At 47.9% G+C, this 26,657-nt stretch overlaps 1 protein-coding gene across 5 annotated transcripts in view; it reads left to right on the forward strand.

Annotated features, from left to right (window-relative positions):
* The window catches only part of ABCA1 (ATP binding cassette subfamily A member 1), a 104,573-nt gene that overhangs the window by 67,035 nt on the left and 10,881 nt on the right, over positions 1-26,657 (forward strand). For 3 of the 5 annotated variants that reach the window (XM_075726420.1, XM_075726423.1, XM_075726424.1), the window contains 29 exons: positions 1,527-1,767; positions 2,351-2,490; positions 3,182-3,298; positions 7,421-7,609; positions 8,491-8,696; positions 8,789-8,965; positions 9,575-9,797; positions 10,161-10,382; positions 11,001-11,205; positions 11,760-11,873; positions 12,331-12,502; positions 13,076-13,207; positions 13,737-13,876; positions 14,916-15,053; positions 15,578-15,798; positions 16,249-16,321; positions 16,862-17,064; positions 18,616-18,664; positions 19,588-19,701; positions 20,042-20,193; positions 20,661-20,785; positions 21,186-21,284; positions 22,208-22,397; positions 22,549-22,643; positions 23,056-23,088; positions 23,658-23,763; positions 24,470-24,544; positions 24,972-25,141; positions 26,058-26,235. In XM_075726420.1, coding sequence (XP_075582535.1) covers positions 1,527-1,767; positions 2,351-2,490; positions 3,182-3,298; positions 7,421-7,609; positions 8,491-8,696; positions 8,789-8,965; positions 9,575-9,797; positions 10,161-10,382; positions 11,001-11,205; positions 11,760-11,873; positions 12,331-12,502; positions 13,076-13,207; positions 13,737-13,876; positions 14,916-15,053; positions 15,578-15,798; positions 16,249-16,321; positions 16,862-17,064; positions 18,616-18,664; positions 19,588-19,701; positions 20,042-20,193; positions 20,661-20,785; positions 21,186-21,284; positions 22,208-22,397; positions 22,549-22,643; positions 23,056-23,088; positions 23,658-23,763; positions 24,470-24,544; positions 24,972-25,141; positions 26,058-26,235 — 4,299 coding nt within the window. The other 2 variants (XM_075726422.1, XM_075726425.1) reach the window with 2 other exon arrangements.

Raw genomic sequence — 26,657 nt, forward strand, 5'->3', positions numbered from 1 at the left:
AAATATGGAATACAGATCTAGGCCCTTCCTCTCCAAAAAGGGGTAGCGGAACTGGAAAAAGTTCAGAGAAGGGCAGGTAGGACATTCGGAAGTGGAATGACTTTCTTACAAGGAACAAGGGAGTAGGCTGGGACTTGTCAGCTTGGAAAAGAGATGAGTTGTGGATATGACAGAGGTCTATAGAGTTGAGTGGCCCGGCAAAAAGAGATAGCGACTGAATCTTCACTGTCTCTTCCAGGGCAAAAAACATGGCACCAAATGGAGCTAACCATAGCTAAGTTAAGGAGAGGGGAGAGGAGGTGCTTTCCAGTGATGTGTTGGATGTTAAATACTTGTGGATGTTCAAAACTCTGGGAGTTTACCATGGAAGAAATTCATTGAGGGTTAGGAAATAGACGTTCCTTGAGCTGAAAATAAATAGAAGCTGGAAGTGTACTTGGGGGAAGTATCCTATATTCTTGCCCTTGCCTTATTTTTTCCTAACATCCACTTACAGTCACCATCACAGAGGTTATCGAGATAAACAGACTTCTAGTCTGTATGGACACATCTCTGCTGATGTTTTTACATTTCCAGACAGGGAGCCTCAGTGCAATGCTCAAGTGTAGCATGAAACCAGTGCTCATGGAGGTGCATTGATTTTTCCTTTGTGGTGAGTTTGGCCATGCCTCTGAGTACGACGACATTAATGCAGCGAGTGTCTCAGGCTGAGCGCCTGGTGCTTTTGTTCATGACATGTTGCAGGTAGATGCTTATGCCAGACAAATGAGTGTGGAGGTTCCGATTGTCCTGGCCAGTTGTGTGTTGACCTTGAGTCTAGTGTCAGGCCAGCTGGTCAGGAGAAGGCTCCTTGCTGTGGCTGGCTGCATGCATAGCTCATGCTGTGATCAGGCTCCAGGCTGCAGCTGGGCTTGTTTTCAAGGGTTTTCTGGGAATGCTGTTGGCAACAGGGCAGGGAGGTGCTGGGGCAGGGACAAGTGATACTGATCTAGGAGATCAAACTGGCTGCCTGGTGCAAATCAGTGGAGGCTTGCTGACCTTGGTGGAATTGTGCCAGATGACACTGCTGGGCCCTGCAGCTCATCCAGCCTGTGTCCTATGAGGTGCACTCACTTTGTGTTTTTCCTTACTCCCTCTTCTGATTCAACGCACCCCACCCCACCTGGTGTGAGGGGGCTCCACTGGAATGTGAGCTGTTGCGCAACTGGGAGAAGTGGCTTCCACGTGAGAGGGCAGGGAGGGCAGGAACCACCCACAGCACTGGATGAGAAAACTTAAGAGTAAAGAGCTTGGTGAGGGCACATTCCTTGCGCGTGCATAGGGGAGGGAGACTTCCCTCTACATTCTCCCACTGTGGCGGGGTGGAAGTGTGCTTTCCCTGGTCTTTACTGTTGATGTCGTATTCAAGGGGATTCTCATCTGTTCACAAACAATGTGTGATTTGAAGGAGAGTGGCATGATCTTCTCCTTTTGCTAATCCTGTTCCTACCCCTGCTTCCACTCTCTTCTCCCACCTACTCTTCCAGTTGCTGAGCATGAGGAGCTGGAGCGACATGAGGCAAGAGGTGATGTTCCTGAACAACGTGAATGCATCAAACTCCTCTACGCAGATCTACCAGGCTGTGTCGCGCATTGTGTGCGGCCATCCCGAAGGTGGAGGGCTCAAAATTAAATCCCTCAACTGGTATGAGGATAACAACTACAAAGCGCTGTTTGGAGGCAACAGCACTGAAGACGATGTAATTAACTTCTATGATAATTCCACAAGTAAGTGTAACCATGGCATGGCCTAAGGTCCCATCTACATCATGGTTGTCATGGCTAGTGTTTTCCAAACTTCCACAGATGAAAGCAGGTGGTTGTGAGGGACAGTATAGCTTCTGCTCTTTCAGAAAGGCATGCACATGCTGCCTCCTGCACGTGCCGTTAAGGCCAGCAAGGTTTATCAACGTGCAAGGGATTCCCAAGGGCCTTGTGTAGAGTCCACAGAAGGCTGTGCAGTGGACCTCCTTCAGGGGAAGAATGTGCAATCATGTGCAGCCTTTAGAAATCTGGCCTTTTCTGGACAAATTTTGCTTGTGCCGTGCAGTGGGGTTATGGAAGCAGTGCAGAGCTAGCAGTGGGGCTCTTAATGCTGGCGGCTACCTGGGTGCTACATGTTTGCTGGGCAGACTGTGGAGGCTTGGACTGAAAGCGCCTTTTTGTGGAGCTTTGCAGTAGAGGAGGGGTTTTGTTGTCTGACATATGCTTTCAGCTGCAACTGTCCTTAAAGCTCACACAAGTGGGACATACGCCTTCTGCAGTTGTGACTGTGCTGTTCAGCCACTCACCCTTGTCCTCTCTTCCTCAGCACCCTACTGCAATGAGCTGATGAAGAACCTGGAATCCAGCCCGCTGTCCAGGATTATCTGGAGGGCTTTGAAACCCTTGCTGATTGGGAAGATCTTGTACACTCCAGACACACCAGCCATAAGGAAGGTCATGGCTGAGGTAACTCTAGCTCTGTCCTCTGATATGTAGAATGAGGTATGTCTTCTGTCTATGCAGCTTTGCTGCACTGTGTTAAATTGGGCCCAAACGCAAGCCTAGAAAGGATTGCCTGCAAAGCACAGCCTTCCTAGTCTCTCGCCTCCCATGCACTTGCTGTTGAATGCTCAAGGAGAAAAGGCCAGGCTGAACTCTTTTTCTAGGCTTGGCTGGAAGCTTTTCTGTTGGTGCCTTTTGATTATCTACAGGCTTTGCTTCTCTGATGTGGGATATGGGAGTGGAGAAGACCTTGTAAAGCCTTCAGGTGTCCTTCTTCTCCTCCACTGCAGTGGATCCTGAATCATTCCCAACAGTGGTTTACCTAATGTGCTCTCTAATTCTCCAAGCTCCCTCAGCAGGACTCTTCTGAGCACAAGGGGAGGGGCTCCCTCTGTGTGCCCTTCATCTCCAAGGCAAAGTCATTCTACACCAAGCCTTGAAAGGCAGTGCTCAGCCACAGGCATCCACACTCCCTGTTGTTGCTTTCCTTCCAAGTACACTTGATTTTCCCTACTCTGGTCCTTGCAGAAGCTGAGCTGCTGTTTGAATATAAGCAACACTCAGTACTTCACTTGACAGGTCAACGCACCCTCTCAGCCCGCAGTGGATCTCTGCCAGCTTTTGCAAATAACCTTCCTCTTCTCTTTGCCAACAGGTGAACAGGACATTCCAGGAGCTGGGTGTGTTTCGTGACCTCGGGGGGATGTGGGAGGAGATAAGCCCAAAGATTTGGACGTTTATGGAAAGCAGTCAGGAAATGGATCTCATTCGGGTCAGTATGCTGTCCTTGCCAGAACCACCACTGTCATCTTCTACAATAAGTGATGAAATGCTTACTTTAGGTGGTGCTTCAGTGCTAAGCTGGGCAAATAGATGGATGGGACCCCTTCTTGAAACACATTTTGATTGTACCAATCTTGCATTATGCTTGGTGTTCCTTCCTTTGTGTAAAAACCTGCTACAAACAGGAGCAGTGCATGTTTAACACCTGTTTCTAAGCTGTCTCTGTGGGGAAATGGGCTGTTTCTTCCACGGTGTTGCCCTAATGTGGTATGAGTATCTGCCTTGGGGTATTTTTGTAAACTGGGGACCTGTAGGGTTGGTGACATGTTCAGCTCCTTGTACTGTGCACTTCTCCACAACAGTGCTCTCACGATAGCAGCAAAGCAAGTGGTTATATAACTAGATCAGATCCTGGAAGGCTGGCCTCAGGCTCCTTTGGGTACAGTAGGAATTGAATGGTTATCATGGTAGAGCTGAACCTAGATGCCTGGCAGTAATCTGGCACAAATCTTGTAAAAACTTAATTTGGAGTTGCATGGTACGCTTAATTTAGTAATACGTGGGTGCTCATGGGAGAGGAGCAAACATCAGCCTACGGCTGATCACTTCATAACGTGCCATGCATACTAGACCATGAAGAAGGGGCTGAGAGTCTTGTTTGGATTTGACATGCTTTCTGCTAGCCTGTTGGCTCCCTGGAGCATTGTGCCAGGTGTTAGACCTGCATTACTGGGGCATTATCTGCTTAAGCGGCTTAGTTCATTGTTGCTTCCCTCAGGTGTAACTCTGAGGGGTGGATCTTTGCACCTCGTGCTGATGTCTTTGGAAGCACAGGGATGTAAAACTTGGATTGCGCAACAAAGAAGCAGTTGTAGAGTAGCTTTTCCTGCTGTCTCTGCAAGGCAGCTGGTTGGGTGTTATAGTGCAGCTGTTGTACAGAGACATAGAATCATAGAATGCTTTGGGTTGGAAGGGACCTTTAGAGGTCATATGGCCCAACCCCCCTGCAGTGAGCAGGGACAGCTTTAATTAGATCAGGTTGCTCAGAGCCCCATCCAACCTGACCTTGAATGTTGCCAGGGATGGGGCCTCTACCACCTCTCTGGGCAACCTGTTCCAGTGCTTGACCACCCTCATTGTAAAAAATTTCTTTCTTATGTCTAGTCTAAATCTATTCTTCTTTAGTTTAAATCCATTATTCCTTGTTCTGTCACAACAGGCCTTGCTAAAAAGATTCTCCCCATCCTTCCTGTAGGCCCCCTTTAAGTACTGGAAGGTCGCAATAAGGTCTCCCTGGAGCCTTCTCTTCTCCAGGCTGAGCAACCCCAACTCTCTCAGCCTGGCCTCATAGGAGAGGTGTTCCAGCCCTCGGATCGTTTTGGTGGCCCTCTTCTGGACCTGCTCCAGCAGGTCCATGTCCTTCTTGTGCTGAGGGCCCCAGAGCTGGACGCAGTACTCCAGGTGGGGTCTCACCAGAGCAGAGTAGAGAGGCAGAATAACCTCCCTCGACCTGCTGGCCATGCTTCTTTTGATGCAGCCCAGGATACGGTTGGCTTTCTGGGCTGCAAGCGCACATTGCCGGCTCATGTCCAGCTTTTCATCCACCAGTACCCCCAAGTCCTTCTCTGCAGGGCTGCTCTCAATCTCTTCATCCCCCAACCTGTACTGATACCTGGGGTTGCCCCGTCCCAGGTGCAGGACCTTGCACTTGGCTTTGTTGAACCTCATGAGGTTCACACAGGCCCACCTCTCCAGCTTGTCCAGGTCCCTCTGGATGACATCTTGTCCTCCTGGTGTGTCAACGACACCACTCAGCTTGGTGTCATCTACAAACTTGCTGAGGGTGCACTCGATCCCACTGTCTATGTCATTGATGAAGATGTTAAATAGCACTGGTCCCAGTATGGACCCCTGAGGGACCCCACTTGTCACCGGTCTCCATTTGGACATGGAGCCATTGACCGTGACCCTCTGGATGCGACCATCCAACCAATTCCTTATCCATCGAACAGTCCACCCATCAAACCCATATCTCTCCAATTTAAGACTTCCCCAGGTCTTTTAAGCCTTGAAGTTCATTCCTTGTTTACCCCAATGTAATGCTGTACTGAATAGTCTCTGACCTGCCCTGTTCTGCTTCACCATCAACATGACGTACTAGAAGGTCAGAGCCATAATCTTCATCACTCCTGTGCTTCTCTTGGCTTAATGAAAGTTAATTCTGTACATGTTAGCATCAGGGAGGTGAGAATCATGGCCACCAACTGTCAGTTGAACGGTTTGCTGCAGAGAGTGCAGACAGAAAGTCAAGGTTTGGATATTGGTTTGCAGTCCTGTCCTTTGAAAAGTGAATGTTGCTGCCTTTTTTTTTTTTTTTTTTTTTTTTTTTGACGAGGCCCAGGCTTTTCTGGTTTTGTATTTTATGCTTCTTGTTAACCCTACTGGCTCTGGTAGTTAATTCTAGGATCTTCCCAGCAGTCTGGTCTCCTCCTCTGTACTGGCACAGTAGCAGGGACTCATTTGTTGTCACGTGTTGCAGTTCATACAAGTAGGAATGCTTCACTGTCAATGCCTGGGCAGCTCCCGTGCAGCATCCCATTCAGTTTAGAGGTGCAGCACAGATCATTTGCATGTGTATAGGCTGAAACATAGAGTTACCCATTCATGGCTGCTTTCAAGAGGGAGGATGGTCCTTTGCTGTTTGTTAGCCACTGAAGGTGCCATGCTGCTGGGTGACCGGTCATCACCTCACAACTTTCTGGGCTGTGCAGTCTGTTTGGCATATTGCTTCCTGCTGAAGGAGAGGAAAGTGCTTTGCTTGCTCATCTCTGGCAGTTCCAGCTTGATGCTAATGCAGCTGCTAACTTCAAGGAGGACAACACATGCCCCTGCACTTAAGGAGCTTTAATGTTGCTGCTGGACGTGATGAGGCTGAGCCCCTTCCCTGCAGCCATGGCGCCCTTCCTGGTGGGGAGGGTGGCGTGAGCCAACCTTGGGAGACCGAATGTGAAGAGAGCACAGCACAGCTGATCCCTGTTTGCTGGGATTTGCCTTTCACATGTTCTCCTTTGCCAGCTTGGCCTGTTCTGTTTTCCCAGTTTGCAATGCTGTTTTTGTAACTGTGTGACCCATTATTTTCTGGTTTGCTGGTAACAGCAGAGCGTGGGGAAGCTCCTCACCTCCCCGCTTCATTCTTTGCTCTGGCAGAAAATCCCTTTCCTGGTTTTATTGGTTAGGATTTTCACAGTTTTCTCTCTTGTGCAGGTTTGTTGTTTTTTTTTTTCCCCCCTCCCCTACTCAACTGTGTACTTTACAGTTAATGCTAACCTCCTGCCTGCCCTTATGTTGTCTGCCCAGAGGACTGGTTTCTGCTTCAATGCCAGGTGCTGCTGCCTGGACTGCACTTGTGTGGGGTGTTGTGCATACATGTAGTGGGGTCAATAGCCCATCCTCAGAAAGCTAGCAGTTAAACCAGATGAAAAAAGCACTGTCCCAGATAGGAGAACAGAGAGGCAGGACATCATGGCTGTACAGGGCTGCCTCAGCCAGCCCTGATGACGCAAGAGCAAAATATGTAAGAAAAGCCACCTGGCCTCTGGTGCTGGTATTCCTGCTCAGCACTGTGACAGTTCAGCTTCCAGCCATGCCACAGCCCCTCTCCATCCCAGCTGGGAGCAGATGTTTGTTTGGGAGAGGTGAGCAGAGCTTGGCAACCGCCATCAGCCGAATGCGTGTCTCCTGAACAGGCATCTCCCTTGTCTGTGTTTTGCTGGTGGGAGACCTGGTTTGCATGTGTGGGGTGCAGAGCTGTGCGTGGCTCTCTGCTGCCCTCTCCTTGGGAAACGGGTGGCAGGACACGGAGGCAGCCACCCAGCCTGCAAAGCACACCCGGTGGTGTAGCTGTACCGAGGGAGGCACATCCTTTGCAGTGGGAGGGTAAAAGGACCCCACCACGCTGATCTTCTCACTGTGGCAGAGGGCCTCTCCCTGCACCTTTTTAAAAGGCATTTTCCCTGATAGTACTCATTTTCACAATGAGAGAGGAGATCTAACATTAATTCTCAACAACTATTTCTCCTTTGGAAAAAAAAAAACAAAACCCCACCCACAGACGCTGCTGAACAGCAAAGCTCTCTGGGACCGGCACTTGCCAGCTTCCAACTGGACAGTGGAGGACGTTGCCCGTTTCCTGTCAAACCATCTGGAGGACTTTGAGACAGCAAATGGCTCAGTATATACCTGGGTGGATGCCTTCAATGAGACCGACCGGGCTATCCAGACCATCTCCCGCTTCATGGAGGTGAGATCCTGCTAGTGTGGGCAAGGAGCTAGGGGAGGGCAGCAGCTTGGTCTCCACTCACGTGGTGGGGTGTTCCTGGAAAGGGAAGATACAGTGTTCCTCAGTCCATTTTCTGTAAATGACCAGGCTTTAGTAGTGCTGATTGCACAGCATGTTAGAAAATATCATTTATTCAGGTGACTAAATATAGATGTAGGAACCTCACTGTAGGCCTTGTTCTTGAAGCTCTTGCTTTGGCCATTGCATGTGGTTTCCCACCCTGTTTTTACTGGGAGACTGAGAGCTGTTGCTTGCTTCAGCAGCATAACAGCTCGTGATTCAATCTGGGGTTTTAGCTGGAGACTGTGGTGAAGCTAGCAGCTGCTTTAAGCTGAGGAAGACATAGAGAATAATGGAATTTGTTCTACTTGTTACCTGGTCATCTTGGCAGATGGGTGCCAACAGAAACAGACCTCGGCCTGTCAGGGGCCTGGTCCAAAGCCTTCAGGTGTCTCTGCTGATTTTTAGAGGCTTTGAATCAGACCTAGTTTATTGGTAACAGAGAAAATAAGACTATCTATGGAAATTGATGCTAGGATGGGGCCCTATAGCTAGTACTACAATGCTACCTAACCTCTTGTCCAGAAAATACCTTTGCTGGTATATTTCTCGGTGATATATGTTTGACTGGCAGGTGACCATCAAGCAGGAAAAAATGGCATCTCTAGCAACTTGCTGGGCTACCACGAGCCATTGTAAAGTAGTCCAGCACTGCAGCCTTTTCTTGGGCATGGCATTACCATTGCAGAGTTCTCCTTTTTCTCTCCCTCCCAAACGTAAACAAAGTGTATTCTGGTTTGGTAACTTATTCCATAAATGCTTCCAAATCTGTCCATGTCTAGTGTGTCAACTTGGACAAACTGGAGCCTGTGGCCACAGAAGTCCGGCTTATAAACAAATCATTGGAGCTTCTGGATGAAAGGAGGTTCTGGGCTGGCATAGTCTTCACTGAAATAGCTCCTACCAGTGCAGAGCTCCCTCAGCATGTGAAATACAAGATACGCATGGACATTGATAATGTGGAAAGGACCAACAAGATCAAGGATGGGTGAGTCCTGATGTGCTGCCTAATGAACAGTTTCTTATGGAGGTTGCGGTAATGAAGATTTCTAACAGAAGGGTCTTGTTCCCGTGGTGCAGGTACTGGGATCCTGGTCCTCGTGCTGATCCCTTTGAGGACATGCGCTATGTTTGGGGAGGCTTTGCCTACCTGCAGGATGTAGTGGAACAGGCCATCATCAGGGTGCAGACAGGCACGGAGAAGAAGACAGGAGTTTACGTGCAGCAGATGCCCTATCCGTGTTACGTGGATGACATGTACGTATGCAGGCTGCTTTGAAAGCTCCCAGGAGGGTTGTGGCTTGGGAGGCATGGGCTCTTGTCACTCATCAGGTATGGTTCATGTAACCTACCATCAGTGGGGGAGCAATCTCCTTAGTGTTCCTAATCCCTGGAATTAGGACACCTGCATGGAAGATTTAGAATATGTAATGACTTAGGAGCCCTTTGCAGGAGAAGGACTGTCTATACAGGACTTCCACATACAGAGTGCATTCCTGAGATATGCCCATATCCCCAAAACTGATACAGGCAAAAATAGCAGTGGGAAGAAAGCAGAGACCTAGGCACGGGAGAGTGGAAAGAGGACAGTTGAGAGCAGTTCCCAGGAAAGGCAGGTCTCTGCACCCACTCTTCCACTGAGCAGCAGTTGCAACTCCAGCTCCTGCTCTGGGCTGGTGATGTGCTCTAGACGCATCAGCCTCACCTCATGGTGAGACACTGATCCTGTGTCATGCTCTGCACATGGGCTGCTTTGTGCAGGGAAGCCTTAGCTGTCACCATGCTCTCCTAGCCCTTGAGTGGTACCTGACATTGAACTGATGTTTCTCACTCTGTTCTCCTGGGTCCTTTCCTTTCTTCTCTCAGATTTCTGCGGGTCATGAGCCGCTCCATGCCTCTCTTCATGACTCTAGCCTGGATCTACTCAGTGGCTGTGATAATTAAGGGCATTGTGTATGAGAAGGAAGCCCGACTGAAGGAGACGATGAGGATTATGGGACTTGACAATGGCATCCTTTGGCTAAGCTGGTTCATTAGCAGCCTCATCCCTCTCCTGATGAGTGCAGGCCTGCTGGTGCTGATCCTTAAGGTGAGTTGACTGGTTTGGTCTGTGGCAGCAGAATCTAGAGCCTTGAGAGCCTGCTAAGCAGTGGTCTGTGGTCTGCACTGGCATGCTGGGGAGGAGTTAGTGAGTGTGGGTTGACCAGCAAATTTTTGGGAACAGGGTTTTGGAACAAAACAGGGCTGAGTGGCTGAAAACAGCAGGAGGGGCTATAGTAAATTCAGTGGTCTTGAAAAGATGCCTCTGGTACTGCCCCACTTCTGGGAAGGCTCTTGTGCAAATTGCAGCAAGCCCAGCCTTCCCTGAGCAGCAGCTCTGTAGATCTGCTTGTACTAGAGCCACCTTGGAGAGCCCTTTCAAAGCCTGATGCACCTGTTGTTTTCCTGCCAGATGGGGAATCTGCTGCCTTACAGCGACCCTAGCGTGGTGTTTGTTTTCCTTTCGATCTTCGGTGTTGTGACCATCCTCCAGTGCTTCCTCATCAGCACCGTGTTCTCCAGGGCCAACCTGGCAGCTGCCTGTGGGGGCATTGTCTATTTCACGCTGTACCTGCCTTATGTGCTGTGTGTTGCCTGGCAGGACTATGTCAGCTTCTCACTCAAGATCTTGGCGGTGAGTCTTGATGAATTTGTCCTGGGTACTGGGCCTCCACCAGTGTGGCACTCAGCCGCTCTGTAGGTGGGTACTGATAACAAGGGTAGGAGGTGGCAATGGGAGGATCATTTTCTGGTGTAAGAGGCTGTCAGGCCTGGGCTTGGTGAAGAGGTTGGCTGAACCTGCTAGGAGCTGGTGGGAGGGCTTTGTTGGCTTTGGCAGTAGAAGTAATTCAGCCAGACTAAGCTGCCTTGATCTCTGTACGCTGTGAGGCTGTACCACTAGATACGCAGGCTGAAGGAGCCAGCTGCCCTTCCTCTGCACAGCAGTTCTTACCTGTCTGGAAAGGGTGGCTGTTAGTGATCTCTTCCCTCACATAAAAGTCCAAAGAGCAAGGGAAGGAAAATAGGGAAACAAAGAATTCTGTGTGGTGGTCCAGCAGAGACTTCAGGCCTTGCTTGCTTGTTGAAACCAAGACTGAGTCTGCCACTCCCTCTCTGCAAACACAGTCATGCTCCTTGGACTTTTCCTATAAGGCTTCTGGACCACACCCCTTAGCCCTGTGCTAGAGCTGACCTGCGCAGTTGGAGAGTAGTTGTGAAAAACTAAATGCATGTTCGTGCCTCCCATTTGCAGAGCCTGCTGTCTCCAGTAGCCTTTGGCTTTGGTTGTGAGTACTTTGCACTGTTTGAGGAACAGGGAGTTGGTGTTCAGTGGGACAACTTCTTTGAGAGCCCACTGGAAGAAGATGGCTTTAGCATCACCACATCAGCCGTCATGATGTTGTTCGACACCTTCCTATATGGGGTCATGACCTGGTACATTGAGTCTGTCTTCCCAGGTGAGGTCTGCTTCTGAGGGAGAATCATGTCTTCACGCTTTTAAATGGATCCTTTCACCCTACTCATTTGCCAAGGTGCAAATTGGGGCCCATTTTTAAGCAGACCTGCAGAAGGGTCATGGAGAAAAACCACAGACCAGTATCACAGTAATGTTGTTGCTGCTAATAGCAGTGACTTGCCCAGCACAGAGGCTGTGCCCCATTGTGGTGATGGCTGAACTAGTCCCAGAAGCTTTGCTGCACTTCAGCTTGTTCCCTTCTCTGAACTGCTAAATCCACAGACCATGCTGCAGCAGAGGAGTTGAAGAGCATCAGCACCACATGTACCTGCTTAGCACCTTCCAGCACAGGGCTTTTAACCTTAAAGTGAAGTTTGGGGAAAGGAGTGTCTCTTACCCCCAAAGTCTGGCAGTGTCTTCATCATGAAAGATCTCTTCTTAGTCCTGCCTAGTGTAGAGGCTTACTGGGGGTGGAGTACTTATCTTCTTGTCCTGAAAGTGAATATGAGAAGAGGGATGGATGCAGTCAGGCTCATGTAATGCTTTTCTCTTTAGGCCAGTATGGGATTCCCAGGCCCTGGTACTTTCCTTTCACAAAGTCCTATTGGTTTGGTGAGGAACAACAGGACAGGCAGCACCCTCATCCTGACCAGAAGGGGCCTTCGGAAGGTACGTGCTGGACACAGAGCCTTTCTGTAAGGAAGTGTTATGGTCTGCCTTTCTGAAAGAGAGTCCAAGGACAGCAGGAGTGGCTAAGATGAAATTGGTCGTCAGCTTGAGTAGGCTGATACATGGGTGTATCCAGATAAACCCAAGGTATTTTGCCCACTCGAGTGCAGGTGGGTACTCCAGCCTCATGGAGTTGAGAATTCCTCCCATTTTTGCCAACTGTGGTGATACTGGACATCTCCAACTCCCAGGTGAGCCTGGTAGAGAGAAAAGAGGTAAAGGACAATTTCTGTAGAAGGTTCCTGTCTTTGAGGAAGAAATGTGGTCAGTTCTTCATATAGCTCATTGCTCCTTGGATCTCCACAGACTTGGGGGAATGTGATGTTTGTTAGAACTCCCACACAGTGGCTGTTAAAACCTATCATATCTCTCTCTACTTTGCTCTGTTTTCTTCCAGTCTGCAAGGAGGAAGAACCTGTGCATCTGAGCCTTGGTGTTTCCATCCAGAACCTGGTCAAGGTTTATCGTGATGGCAAGAAGGTTGCTGTAGATGGTCTCACACTGAACTTCTATGAAGGACAAATCACCTCGTTTCTGGGACATAATGGAGCAGGGAAAACCACTACCATGTAAGAACAAAATAATGCTTTTAGACAGTGGCAGAAGTGACTCTGAATACTGCAGTTCCTATCAATATGATAGAGATAACTGTACAACTCCAGTGTGCAAGCTGGTGCAGACTAGGGTGCTCCACTGATTTCAGCTCTGCTGATTTACCCTAGTTGTGCAGCTGCGTCAGAAGATGCACAGATACAGGGGACTGAAACTGGAGGTAGTTCAGGTTGAGGCTGTGCTGAATGAGGGTGTGCCGAATGAATCTGCTGGCAGCATTTTTTAGTAATGCCATTTGTGATTCTGACTTAGCAATGTGAGGAAATGAGTTGGGACTGAAAGGATGAGAAGCTTTTAGAGGAAAAAGTATTTCCGTCAAGCAGAGTCATGTGGGTGTGCTTTGATCACTGTTAAAACCATTGAAGCTGTTTGTTTTTTTTTTTTTAAAATCCATTAGTGAGATGTTTCTCAGACTACTTTCCTGATGTGGGAGTTCCCCAGGGCTTCCACCCACTCTTCATTCATCCATCCTGGCATGTGCAGCAGCCATTTCCTAGTGGTGATGCTTATCTGTTGTGTTTGTCCTTCAGGTCCATCTTGACTGGCTTGTTCCCCCCAACCTCGGGTACAGCCTTCATCCTGGGCAAAGATATCCGCTCTCACCTCAGCACCATCAGGCAGAACCTGGGTGTCTGTCCGCAACACAATGTGCTGTTTGACTTGTGAGTAGCATCTGTGAGACACAGGGCTGGTGTTTCCCAACAGGCATTTGCATTCTTTAGGAGACAGTAGTGTGCCTTCAGCTAGGACAGTCCTATCTTTACCTGTGTGCATGGTGCGAGACAGCGGGGTGGTGTGAGACTGGTACAAGGACATTCAGTTTATTAGCACGTTTGTATGAGCCTGTGAAATATCAGCAAGAGCCTACACTTTTGATTTTCACCTCTCTTTAAAGAAATCTACTCCATTAGACTTCACTAGGCCAAATGTTTCCCCAGTGCCTAGTGATTTGCAATGTTGGGGTACTCTGTCAAGCACCCTTAAAGGAGGATTATTTACATTGGTGCTGAACAGCCATACCCTGAAATCAGGCCGAAGCTGAGCATACCTAGTCTGTAGCTCCTCCCTGAAACCTTGGCCTTAAAAGATGTTTTCCTGAGCAAACAAACATGCTTGCTGTAATGCTAATGCAAGGGATGAATCCCAGCATGGTGCTCTCAGCTGTGCCCTGAGCCTGCTCCTGTTCCCTAGGCTGACTGTGGAGGAGCACATCTGGTTCTACGCTCGGCTCAAAGGGCTGCCGGAAAAGAAGGTGAAAGAGGAGATGGAGCAGATGGCAATGGATGTCGGTTTGCCTCACAAACTGAAAGCTAGGACAAGCAAACTCTCTGGTAGGTTCAGCTGCTTTTACATTTCTGAGCTGCTTCCTCAGCCCCAGAAAAACTCTCTTGGGTTTTGCAGAGGCTGCATCACAGACCTTGGTTGGATCCTCCAATTAAATATAGACTACCACACAATTACACACTTAAGGAAATCAGTTAGTTATTAACTACCTAATCAGTATATCTTAGTAAACTTAACAATCTTATGCTATCTGATGCTATCTAATGGCCATAACAAGCCGCTCGCTTTCTCTGAGTATTTTGTACTTGTTTCCATCATGATATAGTCCAGCTGCATGTGATAATGTGTTCTCCAAATGCTTACTGGTAAGGTTGGGTTTTATGAGTTCAGGTTAGAGTGGCTCAGACCATAATCTCCAAGTCCCTTGCTGTTTGTGAACTGTATGTGCATTTCTTGTGCTGACTTCTGCTTCTTCGGTTGGTGTCCTGCAGTGTCCTTCCCTTTTGTTCAGTAACAGCAGGATTCCTGTATCAGTCTGTACCAGATAGTTGAGGGACCGAGGCTCCTTTGTTTCTGACTCAACTATCAGCACAGACTGTGCATTTGACCTTGGAAAGTGAGACCACATGGCCACAGGTTGGATTTAGTATTGAAGAGTGTAATAAAATTTCTTGCTGCTGCCTCTGGCACACTTCCACAGGAGGCGTGTCTCTTGGGGCTCTATTTCTGCAGCTCAAGCTCTGGAAACCTGTGCTCCAGATCTTTAGATATGGTTAGGTCTCCAAGCTAGTGACTTGCTACTGCCGATGTTGAGATAGTGTGATTTACTTATGGAAGGGCTTGCAAAGTGTGGTTTCCTGCAGTAGGAGTAGAGTTGAACTCCACTGAGGGAAGACCATCCAGATGAATTATTTCCTGTCTTAAACATAATGGTACCCTGAAGGCCTGAAACAGTAGCAGTGATGGTCTTCTCAGTATGCAATTCTGCTTTCTCTTGGAGATCTCATTATTCACTGTGCTGCAGCTGTTGCTGTTCCCCTCATCTCTGCCTCAGCCTGAACACCTCTTTCTTCTTGTACCTGTCAGGTGGCATGCAGAGGAAACTCTCAGTTGCCTTAGCATTTGTTGGTGGCTCCAAGGTTGTCATTCTGGATGAGCCTACAGCTGGGGTGGATCCTTATTCTCGCAGAGGGATATGGGAATTGCTCCTGAAGTATCGGCAAGGTATGTGGTCTTTTTCTCTAGTCCTAATGACTGTGTCACAGAAAGCAAAAGAAAATCAATGTGATTCATGACTGTTCCCAAAATAGCAATGTGTCTTTGCAAATCTATTGTTGCCTGCACTGAGGAAGGACAAAGAGCATGCGGGACAAGGATGTTCTGATCTCTCATCTGTCCTCCTTTCTCATCCTATTCATGTCAGAGCTCATGAACAAAGACCCTCACTGGGTTGTGAGGGCAGTTAAAGTCAGAAATTCACCCTCAGTGTGTGGCAGTGTCCTGTTCTGCAACCAGTCTTACTGACATGAAATTAATCTGCCTCTGCTGAGCATGACAAGTGCCTGCAGAGAGTGGGGAGAATAAACCCGTGAACCTTTTCTGTGCTTCTAGCCTTGTTCAAAGGAGCCTGGACTTGTGGCATCGACCTCCCATCCAACTTCATGGCAAGATCCAGGTGATTGTGGCTTTGGCTTGGGAACATGGGTATGGTTGACTTACCAGCAGTGTCTTCCCTTGCTTTCTTCCAGGCCGCACTATCATTCTCTCCACGCACCACATGGATGAGGCAGACATTCTGGGGGACCGGATTGCCATCATTTCTCATGGCAAACTCTGCTGTGTTGGCTCTTCTCTCTTCCTGAAGAACCAGCTGGGAACAGGCTATTATTTGACCCTAGTCAAGAAGGATGTGGATTCCTCTCTGAGCTCTTGCCGAAATAGCAGCAGCACAGTGTCCTATCTGAAAAAGGTACAGCTTACCCTTCTTGCTCATATTTGTTCTTTCTTCATGAAATCATAGGCTTACAGGAAGCACTACCTAAGATTTTACATGATAAAATGTCTCAAAGAGAAATTCCTTACTCTTTAAAAAAAGCGTTGCTTGCTTTTTATAGGTACTATACCAGATCATGTCTGGTTAACCTGTTGCATGGGACATACATCTCTGTTTTAGTTTCTTTCAATGCCAGTGGTCCAAAGCTGATTGGAGAGATACAGAATAGATGAAGTGCACACTTTTGTGACCTCTTACTTGTATTTCAGCCCTTTGCAGTTGTATGTCTCCATTACTTTCTGACTCCTCTGTGGAATATGCAGCATATTGCAGCATCTGGTTGGAGCTACCTAGAATGTAGCATCTGGTGGGCCCCTTTTTGATTGAACAGCAGGAAACAATGGTTGTCTTCTCTTTTGTGACCAGGACGATAGTGTCTCCCAGAGCAGCTCTGACGCTGGCCTTGGCAGTGACCATGAAAGTGACACACTGACAATAGGTGAGGCTTGGAAAAGAATGTAAGATTCAGTCCCACTGGTGACATTGCTCTATCTTTGACCTTGGACAACTGCCTTAACCTTGTGCCCCTGTGTAGCTATTGTCTTGGGACAGTTATTAAGTCCACAGAGATGGTATTTTTCAATCCATAAATATTAGAACATTTTGCTTTAGTGAGACATTTTGGGTTCAAGCTGTCCTGAGATTTAATAACCAAAGATTATATAGTTGCTCGGCCTGTTAGGAATACCTAACATTTGCTGGTGAACTGTACATCAATGACTTGCAGGGCTGCCAGTAGCGTGTAAAAGCTGTCCCAAATTCTGCAAATAAAAAGAATAGCTGGGCTTGGGTCCAGGCTTTCATCCAAGCTTATGTTAAATGTAAAAAGAAACCAGATTTTCCATGGAAATGAGCTGCTTTCCAGAGATGTCCCATTTTCCCTCCTTTCCTTCTGGCAAGATTTTTCAGACTGAGCTCTTCTTTGTACATAATGAGCAGTAACAAGATGAACACCATCTTTTCCTTTTGGTTCTTCTAGATGTGTCTGTAATTTCAAATCTCATTACAAAACATGTTCCTGAGGCCAGGCTGGTGGAGGACATCGGCCATGAATTAACCTATGTCTTGCCATACAAGGCTGCTAAAGAGGGAGCTTTCGTGGAGCTGTTCCATGAAATTGATGACCGTCTCTCTGATCTTGGCATTTCCAGCTACGGGATCTCTGAAACTACCCTGGAGGAGGTAAGTGAGCTGAAGATTCTCTTTTGACATAAACTATGCAAAATGAATCATGGCAGAAATAAGAACGAGGAGGAGTCTTGTCTCTTCCTGTAAACATTTATTGTGGAACAAGCAGCTTTGCATTTCTTTCTGAAATGAATTGTCTTCTGCCTTGTCTAACTGTGTGCTCATAGAAGTGTGAGTTAAAAACTGAAATGTAGTACAGGCAAGCATAGACAGGTCCTTTCTACTCAGTTGCACTTTGCTGAAATGTCATGTGAAGGTTGTTCCCAGTTTGGCTTCCAATGACTGTATAAACACCTTTCACATATTTTTAGGGATGCTTTGTGCTGCACTTAACTGAAAACATACATTTCAGTACTGAAGACCATACTTTACAGAAACCACTTACACGTATACCCTTACCAGGGGTGCTTTTAGGGGTTTGTTCCTTGTGGCTGTGTTCCGACTGACAAGTCTCCCTTTCTTTTATCACAAAAGTGTCATGCACTTTATCCCCTGTTTATGTGAAATGTCTTTTTTTTTTTTTTTTTTTTTTTTTTTTAAATAATGACAAGGGAAACTGAAACCATGGTGTTGTCACTTATTGAGATTCCCCTTTAGGTCCTCCCACAGCTGTGAAGGCCTTGGCTGCTATCTGCAATTTGAAAAGGTTTTTTTCTGGTTTAGGAGAGTCCATGGGACAAGCTCCACAAAGGTGGCTATTCAGGCACGAACAGGGGTGTGAGTGCTGCCAGACTTAGGAGGAAGATGGGATCCCCCAAATTTAGTAACTAGGTCTTTATCTATAGAGACCTAGGAAAGAGCTTGTGTTTCAGCACAAGAAGGACATGGACCTGTTGGAGCGGGTCCAGAAGAGGGCCACCAAAATGATCCGAGGGCTGGAACACCTCTCTATGAGGCCAGGCTGAGAGAGTTGGGGTTGTTCAGCCTGGAGAAGAGAAGGCTCCAGGGAGACCTTATTGCGACCTTCCAGTACTTAAAGGGGGCCTACAGGAAGGATGGGGAGAATCTTTTTAGCAAGGCCTGTTGTGACAGAACAGGGAATAATGGATTTAAACTAAAGAAGAATAGATTTAGACTAGACATAAGAAAGAAATTTTTTACAATAAGGGTGGTGAAGCACTGGAACAGGTTGCCCAGAGAGGTAGTGGAGGCCCTATCCCCAGCAACATTCAAGGTCAGGTTGGATGGGGCTCTGAGCAACCTGATCTAGTTAAAGCTGTTCCTGCTCATGGCAGGGGGTTTGGACGAGATGACCTCTAAAGGTCCCTTCCAACCCAAAGCATTCTATGATTCTATGGTTTTATGAGATGCATTGAGAACTGACATTGGAAAGATGGAACAGCTGGTATGTGGTTACAGGCTGGCTCTTGGAAGCTGGAGAGAAGCCACAAAGTCCATGTCCCCATCATGCAAGGGATAAACCCTGTATCCTCTGTTCTCGTGCTGCATCTGTCCGTCTTGTGCTCTCTCATGGCATTGTCTGAAGCAGTCCCTACAATATCGCTCCCCTTCTGATTTTCACTGACACTTATCATTGCTTTTCAGATCTTCCTGAAAGTGGCTGATGATAGCGGTGTGGATGCAGAAACTTCAGGTGGGTGTAGTTGTCTCCTGCAGTGTTGAGGAGAACTGAAGTAGGAGGTACCCTTCTGTATGGTATTCGTGCTGTTTAAGCACAAGGCTGACCAAGCCTAGATATTTCAGGAGTAAAATCTCGGTGCAGGACTTAGGTCCCAGGGGAATAAAGGGTCTAGTGGGTATCTCAAATGAGGAGCGTTCCTGGTCTCGCCACCCTTGGGCAGGTGGATGACCTTTGTGTATGGCAGCATGTCCAGCTATACAGTGACACATGCCAAGGTGTGACAGGCCCTGTTTCAGACTGAACTGGAACTCTGCTGTGCTAGTATTTTTAATGACCTAAAATAGCTCTTGTTGGTATACTTAATGCACGCTTTTATATACCGTTAACTTCTGTTGACTCAGTGGTAGCACGTTTATTTTGTAATAGCGGAGAGTTTCTAGTGTTGGAGTGTATTGTGAATTACTTGGCTGACACTATTGCCTACTCTGAGGAATAGGAAAACCTCTTGACAGGCTCAGACCCCAGTAGAGACCAAATGACTTTCTCTTTCTGAGAGCAGCTCATTGCTCTAAGTGCTTGTGCTAGCATTTCCTGATAAACCAGTGCTAGCAAATTGCACTTGGAGTCATATGCATATTAAGTGAGAATTTTTTTACAGTGAGAGCAGCCTGCAGTTTCCATGGCTAAATGAAAAACAAGTGTCCACTGCGCTGGAAGAAGCTTCTCGCACACAAAAAATGGTGCATAAAATATGTGACCCTTGCAGGGTGGCAGTCTTGGTTTCACTTTTATCTGCACTGGAGTCATTCCAGATCAGCTCCTCAGTTTGCAAATGGAAGACATGTAAAATGAAAATGATGATTGCTTTGGTTTTTCTGGGGCTAATTGGAGATTAACTGAAATGGTTCAGCTAATCACAACTGCATTATTTTCAGACGGGACGTTGCCAGCCAGAAGGAACAGGCGTGTGTTTGGAGACAGACAGAGCTGCCTTCGTCCTTTTACAGAAGATGATGCATTTGATCCTAATGATTCAGACATAGATCCAGGTATTGCTGGGGCTCAAGCCTGGTTTCCTTTTGTGGACACTCGTTTCATATTACAAATACTGCAGACCATAAAGCTGAGACTGCCAAAGGAGTGGTGGTTTATTTGCCTTTAGGAATAGAGGGCAGTGCGGTATCCACAGCCTGCTCAATCCTCCCATCAAGGCTCAGAGAGATAAGGGTGAAAATTCATGTGAATGTCTGTTGCTATCTCTGCTCACTGCTCTCTTTTTTTTGGATGAGTGAGAGTAGCTGCTCCAGCTGTCCTCCTGTGTCTCCAGCACAGAAGTGCCCAGAGACGATCTCTGTGAGCTTTTGAATGATGGTCATTTCTCCTTGCTAGCAGAGTCCAGAGAGACAGACCTTCTCAGTGGCGTGGATGGGAAAGGATCGTACCAGATGAAGGGCTGGAAACTCACCCGGCAGCAGTTTATGGCTTTGTTGTGGAAGAGGCTGCTTATTGCCAAGAGAAGCCGGAAGGGCTTCTTTGCTCAGGTGAGAGCACCCAACACGTGCAGGGTCCCTCAGCAGGGACAGCTCTGGACCATGCATTGTGTTCAGAGTTGAAGATGGGCAGAAAACCCCAGGGGAATACAGATAACCAAAACTGGTCTTCACTGCACATCTGAACAAAAGGGGGCCTGTGCAAGTGAAAGGAGTTGCATGATAACCAAGTGGTTACAGTATTCCTGCACAGCAAGGATGCAGCTGAGGTTCAAATCCAAATTTGGCCTTGAGAGCAGCATTTGGAGGCCGAATCCTCTGTATCCCAAGTGAGTGCCCTGACTGAATGCCAGGATAGGTCTTGTATTGGTGTCTAGCAATGCCTTGGTGTAAATAGCAAAGACATTCCTGGGAAACTTTGAAAAAGTTTTGATCCATTTAAGTGACTCACGTGTAGCTCCTGATGCCTCTGGGAACATTCGCTTTAAAAAGGGCCTGCTCTTTCCTTGCAATTTCAGATTGTGCTGCCAGCTGTCTTTGTGTGTATTGCTCTCATGTTCAGCCTGATCGTTCCTCCCTTTGGGAAGTATCCCAGCCTGGAATTACACCCCTGGATGTATGATGAACAGTACACTTTTATTAGGTATGTTTCTTGTGGCATAGAAGTGGTGCTAAATCCTACAGTTCTGTTCTTCTCTGCAAATGTGAGTTACTGAGTTCCTTACCAGGCTATTTAAATTTGTTTAGCCCAGAAGCACATTTTAATAGAGTCCTGGTATTTTCTTTTTAGACTTTTAAATGCCAACTCTTAACTACTGGTAAGGCCATATCAATTTCTGAATGGTGCTATGACTCTAGTAATACTACAGAAAGATGAGGAGTGTGTGTGTGTGCCGCTCGGCCACGTGTTCTTCCAAGGGAAATCTTCACCCATATTCTTCTTCTGAGCTCTTTCACTGTGCTCTCAGTCTTGCTCTGCTGCTGCTTTTACTGTGTGCCTGTTATCCCACTGACCTGATAGTGTTTCTCTGCTGTACCCATAGCAATGATGCTCCAGAAGATGCAGGCACTCAGAGGCTTTTGGATGCCCTTCTCAATAAACCTGGTTTTGGGACACGCTGTATGCAGGGACACTCCATCCCGTAAGTAGAACTCTGGGCTCTAGTCATGTTGCTGTATGTTGTTGACTGTAGCTACTCCCATTCCACAATCTTCTGTTTCTAGCTGCACTAGAAACCTAGGTTGGCACTCCCACACCAGCAGAGTGAGTGGAGAGCCAGCCAGCATTGGTGTTGTTTCCTAGCTCTGCCACTGACTTGCTGCATAGCCTTGGGCAAATCACTGAAGACCCAGGCCATGAATGCAGAAGGGGTGTACCGATCCAGGATGGTGTGTCTCTAGTCTGGAAGAACTGCAGCACATGTTCACAGGATGATGGGGAGGGGGGCAAGAGGCTCTATGTGCTGGCCAGTGGTGGAGAGTAAGCTGTATCCTGCAAAACAGACACAGGAGCTGAGTTGCTACAGCCATGGGGCACGGGGAGGAGGCTGATGCTGCCTTAGGGCAGAGGAGTATTCTGGTGCCCCAAAGGCAGAAATGTCATCCAAGAAATGACTGTCTGCCGTGATCTTAAAATCATAAAATATCTCAAGTTGGAAGAGACCCATAAGGATCCTTGAGTCCAACTCCCTGCTCCTCGCAGGACCACTTAAAACTAAACCGTGTGACTAAGAGCAGCATCCAGACGCTGCTTCAGCTCTGGACGCTGTGCTTGCTGGGACTGACTGAAACAAAGCACTTGCATGCTGCAGAGTGAATGAGAAGAGGTGAGTGTCCGGCACTACTCAGCATTGGCCAACCTCAGTCTCTTTGGCACTGGGATCTGTTAGAAGCTGCAGAGCCTGATCTGTTGCTCTCAGCTGTTTGTCTCAGCAAGGTCAGGCTCCTTTGAAAAACAGCCTGCTTCTTCTGGGGACTGTGGTGCCTGTTACTTAAATGGCTTGTAAGCAAAGGCCATCATAGTTGTTTTAAAAACTGCATTTGTGTTGCCTCTTTCCTGACACAGAGACACTCCTTGCACCGTGGGGCAGAGGGAATGGACCACTGCTTCAGTCCCAGACTCAGTCCTGGACATCTTCTTAAAAGGCAACTGGAGCATGGAGAACCCTTCCCCATCTTGCGAGTGCAGCAATGAGAAGATCAAGAAGATGCTCCCTGTGTGCCCACCTGGTGCAGGCGGGCTGCCACCCCCACAGGTAGGACAGAGCTCAGCGGTGCTGTGATGAGAAATGCTCCTGGAAAGCAGAGCGGCTGGGTGTGATTCTCGTGTCACTGCACACAGTTTGTTTGACTTGGCATCTGTGTTTTCTGATGGGTGTTTATCTGCGTTTTCCCTGGTGATGCCAGCGCGAGCAAGACACTGCTGACATCCTCCAGAATCTGACAGGCCGCAATGTATCGGACTACCTCGTGAAGACCTACGTGCAGATCATTGGGAAAAGGTACTTGTTGAACACACCCTCTGCCTTCCCTCCCCACCAAATGCTGCTTGCTGTATGGGGGATGCTGCACAGATCAGGCGAATATGCCTGGGCAACCCAAACTCTTCAGCAGTGGGCCAGACCCACTCAGCTCTTCAGACTGTCCTGATCCACAGCTCAAGTGCTGTTTCCACTTTATCAGTGATAATGTGGCAGCTCTGAGGGGGGTGTCCTGAGCCTTGTAGGCAGAGTACGGGGAAAGTCTGGGCACCAGCCCTAGGGATTAAACTGAAGAGGAATGGTGGGACATATGCCAGATGTGAGAGGCTGTTGCACTCTTTTCCCTGGCCATGTGCCTGCAGCACTGGTAGGTCTGTCTCTCTCTCCTCTTATTCCATGTATTATACATCAGCTTTCTTTTCTGTCTCTACAGCTTAAAGAATAAGATCTGGGTGAATGAGTTCAGGTAAGTTACTGCCTTTTCTCTAGCTTGTATGTGTCCACTAACCCTTGAGCACTGTATTAAGCAGGACAGACCCATCCCGCTTTGCACATTTTTGAATATGACTCGTAACTGCCAGATGTTGAGGGAGCATGTTTAAGGATTAAGTGGGACAACCCCAGAGCACATCACTGGAAAGCATGCCTGCCTTATGCAGAGAGCAGTATTGGCTTGAAAAGATTTGCAGGACCAGCCTACTGATACTCCATCCTGGGAGGTGCTATTTTTCCCAAGCAAGGGAAGCAGGGAGATGTCCTGCTTTGCCCGCAGCAGCAGCAGAGGGTAGCTGCATTCATTAGATGGAACAGCGCACTAAGCAGTTGTAAGATGGGTATTTAACCCCAGAAACAAGGAGTAGGCTTGGCTAAGCAGCAGTGTAGGAAGATCAAAGTCATCTGTTAATGTAAGAGTGGAGACGCTTGCCTTGGATATAGTGCAGGAAGAGGAGACGTCTGAGGAGGGAGGAGGAGTGGCATGTTCTGGAGGTCAGTGAGTAGCCAGGTCTTAGCATCACTTTCTATCTAAACTTTCAGGTACGGTGGCTTTTCCTTGGGAGCCAGCAGTTCCCTCATGCTTCCTCCAAGCCATGAAGTCACTGGTGCCATTAAACAGGTGAAGAAAATCTTGGAGTTAGCACAGGTGAGCAGCTGTCCCCCATAAACCCAGGATGCACTGTCGGAGTCCTGTTACTTGGGATGTGACTTAGAAGCCATAAAATGAGGAGCATGTGTATGTTAGCTGTGTCCAGTGGCTTCTCCCCATTGCCTCTGAGCTGGGGTCTCCCAGGCGGGTGTCTGGGAGCAGCAGAAGGCTTGGGGGCATGCTCAGCTGACGCTTAAGCAGTCCATATTGCTGATGTGGGTTCTGCCCAACACCAGTTGCAAGCCAGTAGGGATTACAGACACCTCGAGCATTTCGTGGCAGGACAGGGCGGGCTGTCTCAGGGAATTAACAAGTGGTTGCCATCTCCTTCAAAACCCCAGTTGAGCCCTCCTGTGCTGAGTGTGCCTTGGCTCAGAGAAAAGTTTGGGCCACTGCTTTCTTCTTGAGACTGCCTGTGGGCTGCAATGTCTCTGAAGGTTGCCTGCAATCCTGGTTAATACTTACTGCTGGGAAAAAAGGCCTAAGGCTGACCTCTCTTACCAGTGGGACTGCAGAAAAGAAAGGGGGGAGGAAAGCTGCAGTTTCTCAACCTTCTTGCCACCTCCATCTTGGTGGATACAGGCTGCAGGATGGAAAGAAAACTGTCACAGCTGTGAAAAACGTAATGTGACCCCCACTAGACTCCACGACGTGAATAAATGTGTTCTCAGAGTGGAAGTAACTGTCTCTTTGCTGTTTGCAGGGGAGTTCTGGAGACCGGTTTCTCAACAGCTTGTCAAGTTTCATGAAAGGCCTGGATACAAAGAACAATGTGAAGGTAAATTAGCCAATCGTCACTGCTGTGCCTGCTGTTTGAAGCTCTGGTAACCTGGAGTTATTTTTAGTTAGCAAAGTCTAAAGTTAGCTAGCAAAGTTGGACAACTGTGCAGACCAGAGTGCTCTCTATTTGCTAGTGGAGCAAATGCAGCTTGAATTCTTGCGTGGGTTTCCCCAAAATCTCTTTCTCCCTTGGAGTCTAGGCCTAAGGCCCAGAAGGAGTTCAGTGCTGGATCAGTGCTAGCTTCCAGCAGCCTCTTGTGGTTATTGATCAAACTGTACGTTCTGTCCCTGAGCAAACTAGCTGGAAGGATGTGGAAAGAAACTATATGCCCTCAATAGAGGAAGGGGTGTTCTACAGGGCTCAGGAGCCTGTGGGGTAGCTGAGGTACCTGGTGCCTTTCTGATGCTGATGTAATCTCTTGCAGGTGTGGTTCAACAACAAGGGCTGGCATGCCATCGCCTCCTTCCTGAATGTGATCAACAATGCTATCCTTCGGGCCAACCTGCAGCAGGGCAAAAACCCTAGTGCTTACGGGATCACTGCCTTCAATCACCCACTTAACCTCACCAAGCAACAGCTCTCTGAAGTGGCACTGTAAGTCCTGAGGTGAAGTCAGATGGGTTTGGGCTCATCAGCTGCTGATTACTGGAAACGGACAAGATGGGAGGTGTTAGCCTCACTGGTGGACACTCCGTTGCCTGTGGCATTTGGGCTCTAACGTGCTGGCCTTATTTTCTGTGGTCTGGGCAGGTGGGAATGTGCTGTTGAGCACTTGCTGTTGAACAGCACTGCTGTGTCAGCTTCCTATGTCTCTGAGTCCTTGGCAGCTGCAGTTTCTAAGAACCAGTGTAATCTTCAGGCATTCTGCCGCTTGGGAGGTTGCTCTCGGCCATATTCAGAAAGGCAGCTTGACATGAATGTGGTCATTCTTTTGTCCCAAGGTGCCACCATTTGACTAGGAACCATTGAGAGATCCTGTTCAGTTTTGCCCACTGTCTCCACCTGGGGGGCACACAGTAATGCAAAGGGCTTACTTCACTCAGGCACTGACTAGTCCACTACTACCACAGCCAGAGTCAGGACTCATAAGCTGTCTGCAGATCCATCCTTCAAACCTTAGAGCAGTGGCAGATGACAGTCACGTACCTCTGAACTTTAAAACAACACAAAAAAAAGACAAATGCCCAACAACCCCAAGAAACACATTGAGTGGGAAACAAAGTGGTGGTGGTAACGAAGGCAGAAAGCAGTCTATTGTGCTGAAGTTACCAACCAATGTCCAGGTTGTGGCACTGTCCTTGAGATGCCCACAGGCTGGGTATGTTCCCTTTGTTATATAGCTGGAGAAAAACTGTGCAGTTATGGCAGCCTGATGTGGTCATCCTTTTACCTTGCAAAACAAGGTCAGCAGGAGAAACAGTTTCTGCAGTCCTGCATGAGCTGTCACATTGCATCTCAAAGGAGCCAGCACCAGCATGCAAACACTTTGCTTTCTTCTTTTTTTGTCCAGGATGACTACCTCTGTGGATGTCCTAGTCTCCATCTGTGTGATCTTTGCCATGTCCTTTGTTCCTGCCAGCTTTGTGGTTTTCCTTATCCAGGAACGTGTCAGCAAGGCTAAACACTTGCAGTTCATCAGTGGTGTGAAGCCTGTGATCTACTGGCTGGCCAACTTTGTCTGGGATATGGTAAGGGCTTCATGACTGTGCTAAACTGCCCTCCACTCTGTGTTTGCAGGGTGTCTGTTGCACTGAGGTGCAAAGTGCATTTGGGGCCAGTGGGCACCACATTAATTCAGTGAATAACAACTGTGCCTATGACTTCTGTGTTTACTCTCTTGGGGCGGTGATTAATCTCAGTGGGACAAGGAGTACTGAACAGAGGATGGGAGGGCAACCATAAGCTCAATCATCAGCATTTATTTTGTCACTTTAAAATACCTGCTGCTAAATGTTTGCTTGTGTAGCCCCTTGTTCTGCTCTGTTCAAAGCAGGTTTATTCAACCTGTGTTGTCCAGAACCTCTGAGAGTCTATTGACTACTTCTAGAGGGACCAAGAAGTGTAAATTCATGTGTACTACGTGGTAGTTCACGCATGTGACATTCCTAAG

The sequence above is a fragment of the Pelecanus crispus genome, chromosome Z, assembly GCF_030463565.1.
Source record: "Pelecanus crispus isolate bPelCri1 chromosome Z, bPelCri1.pri, whole genome shotgun sequence".
Taxonomy (NCBI): domain Eukaryota; kingdom Metazoa; phylum Chordata; class Aves; order Pelecaniformes; family Pelecanidae; genus Pelecanus; species Pelecanus crispus.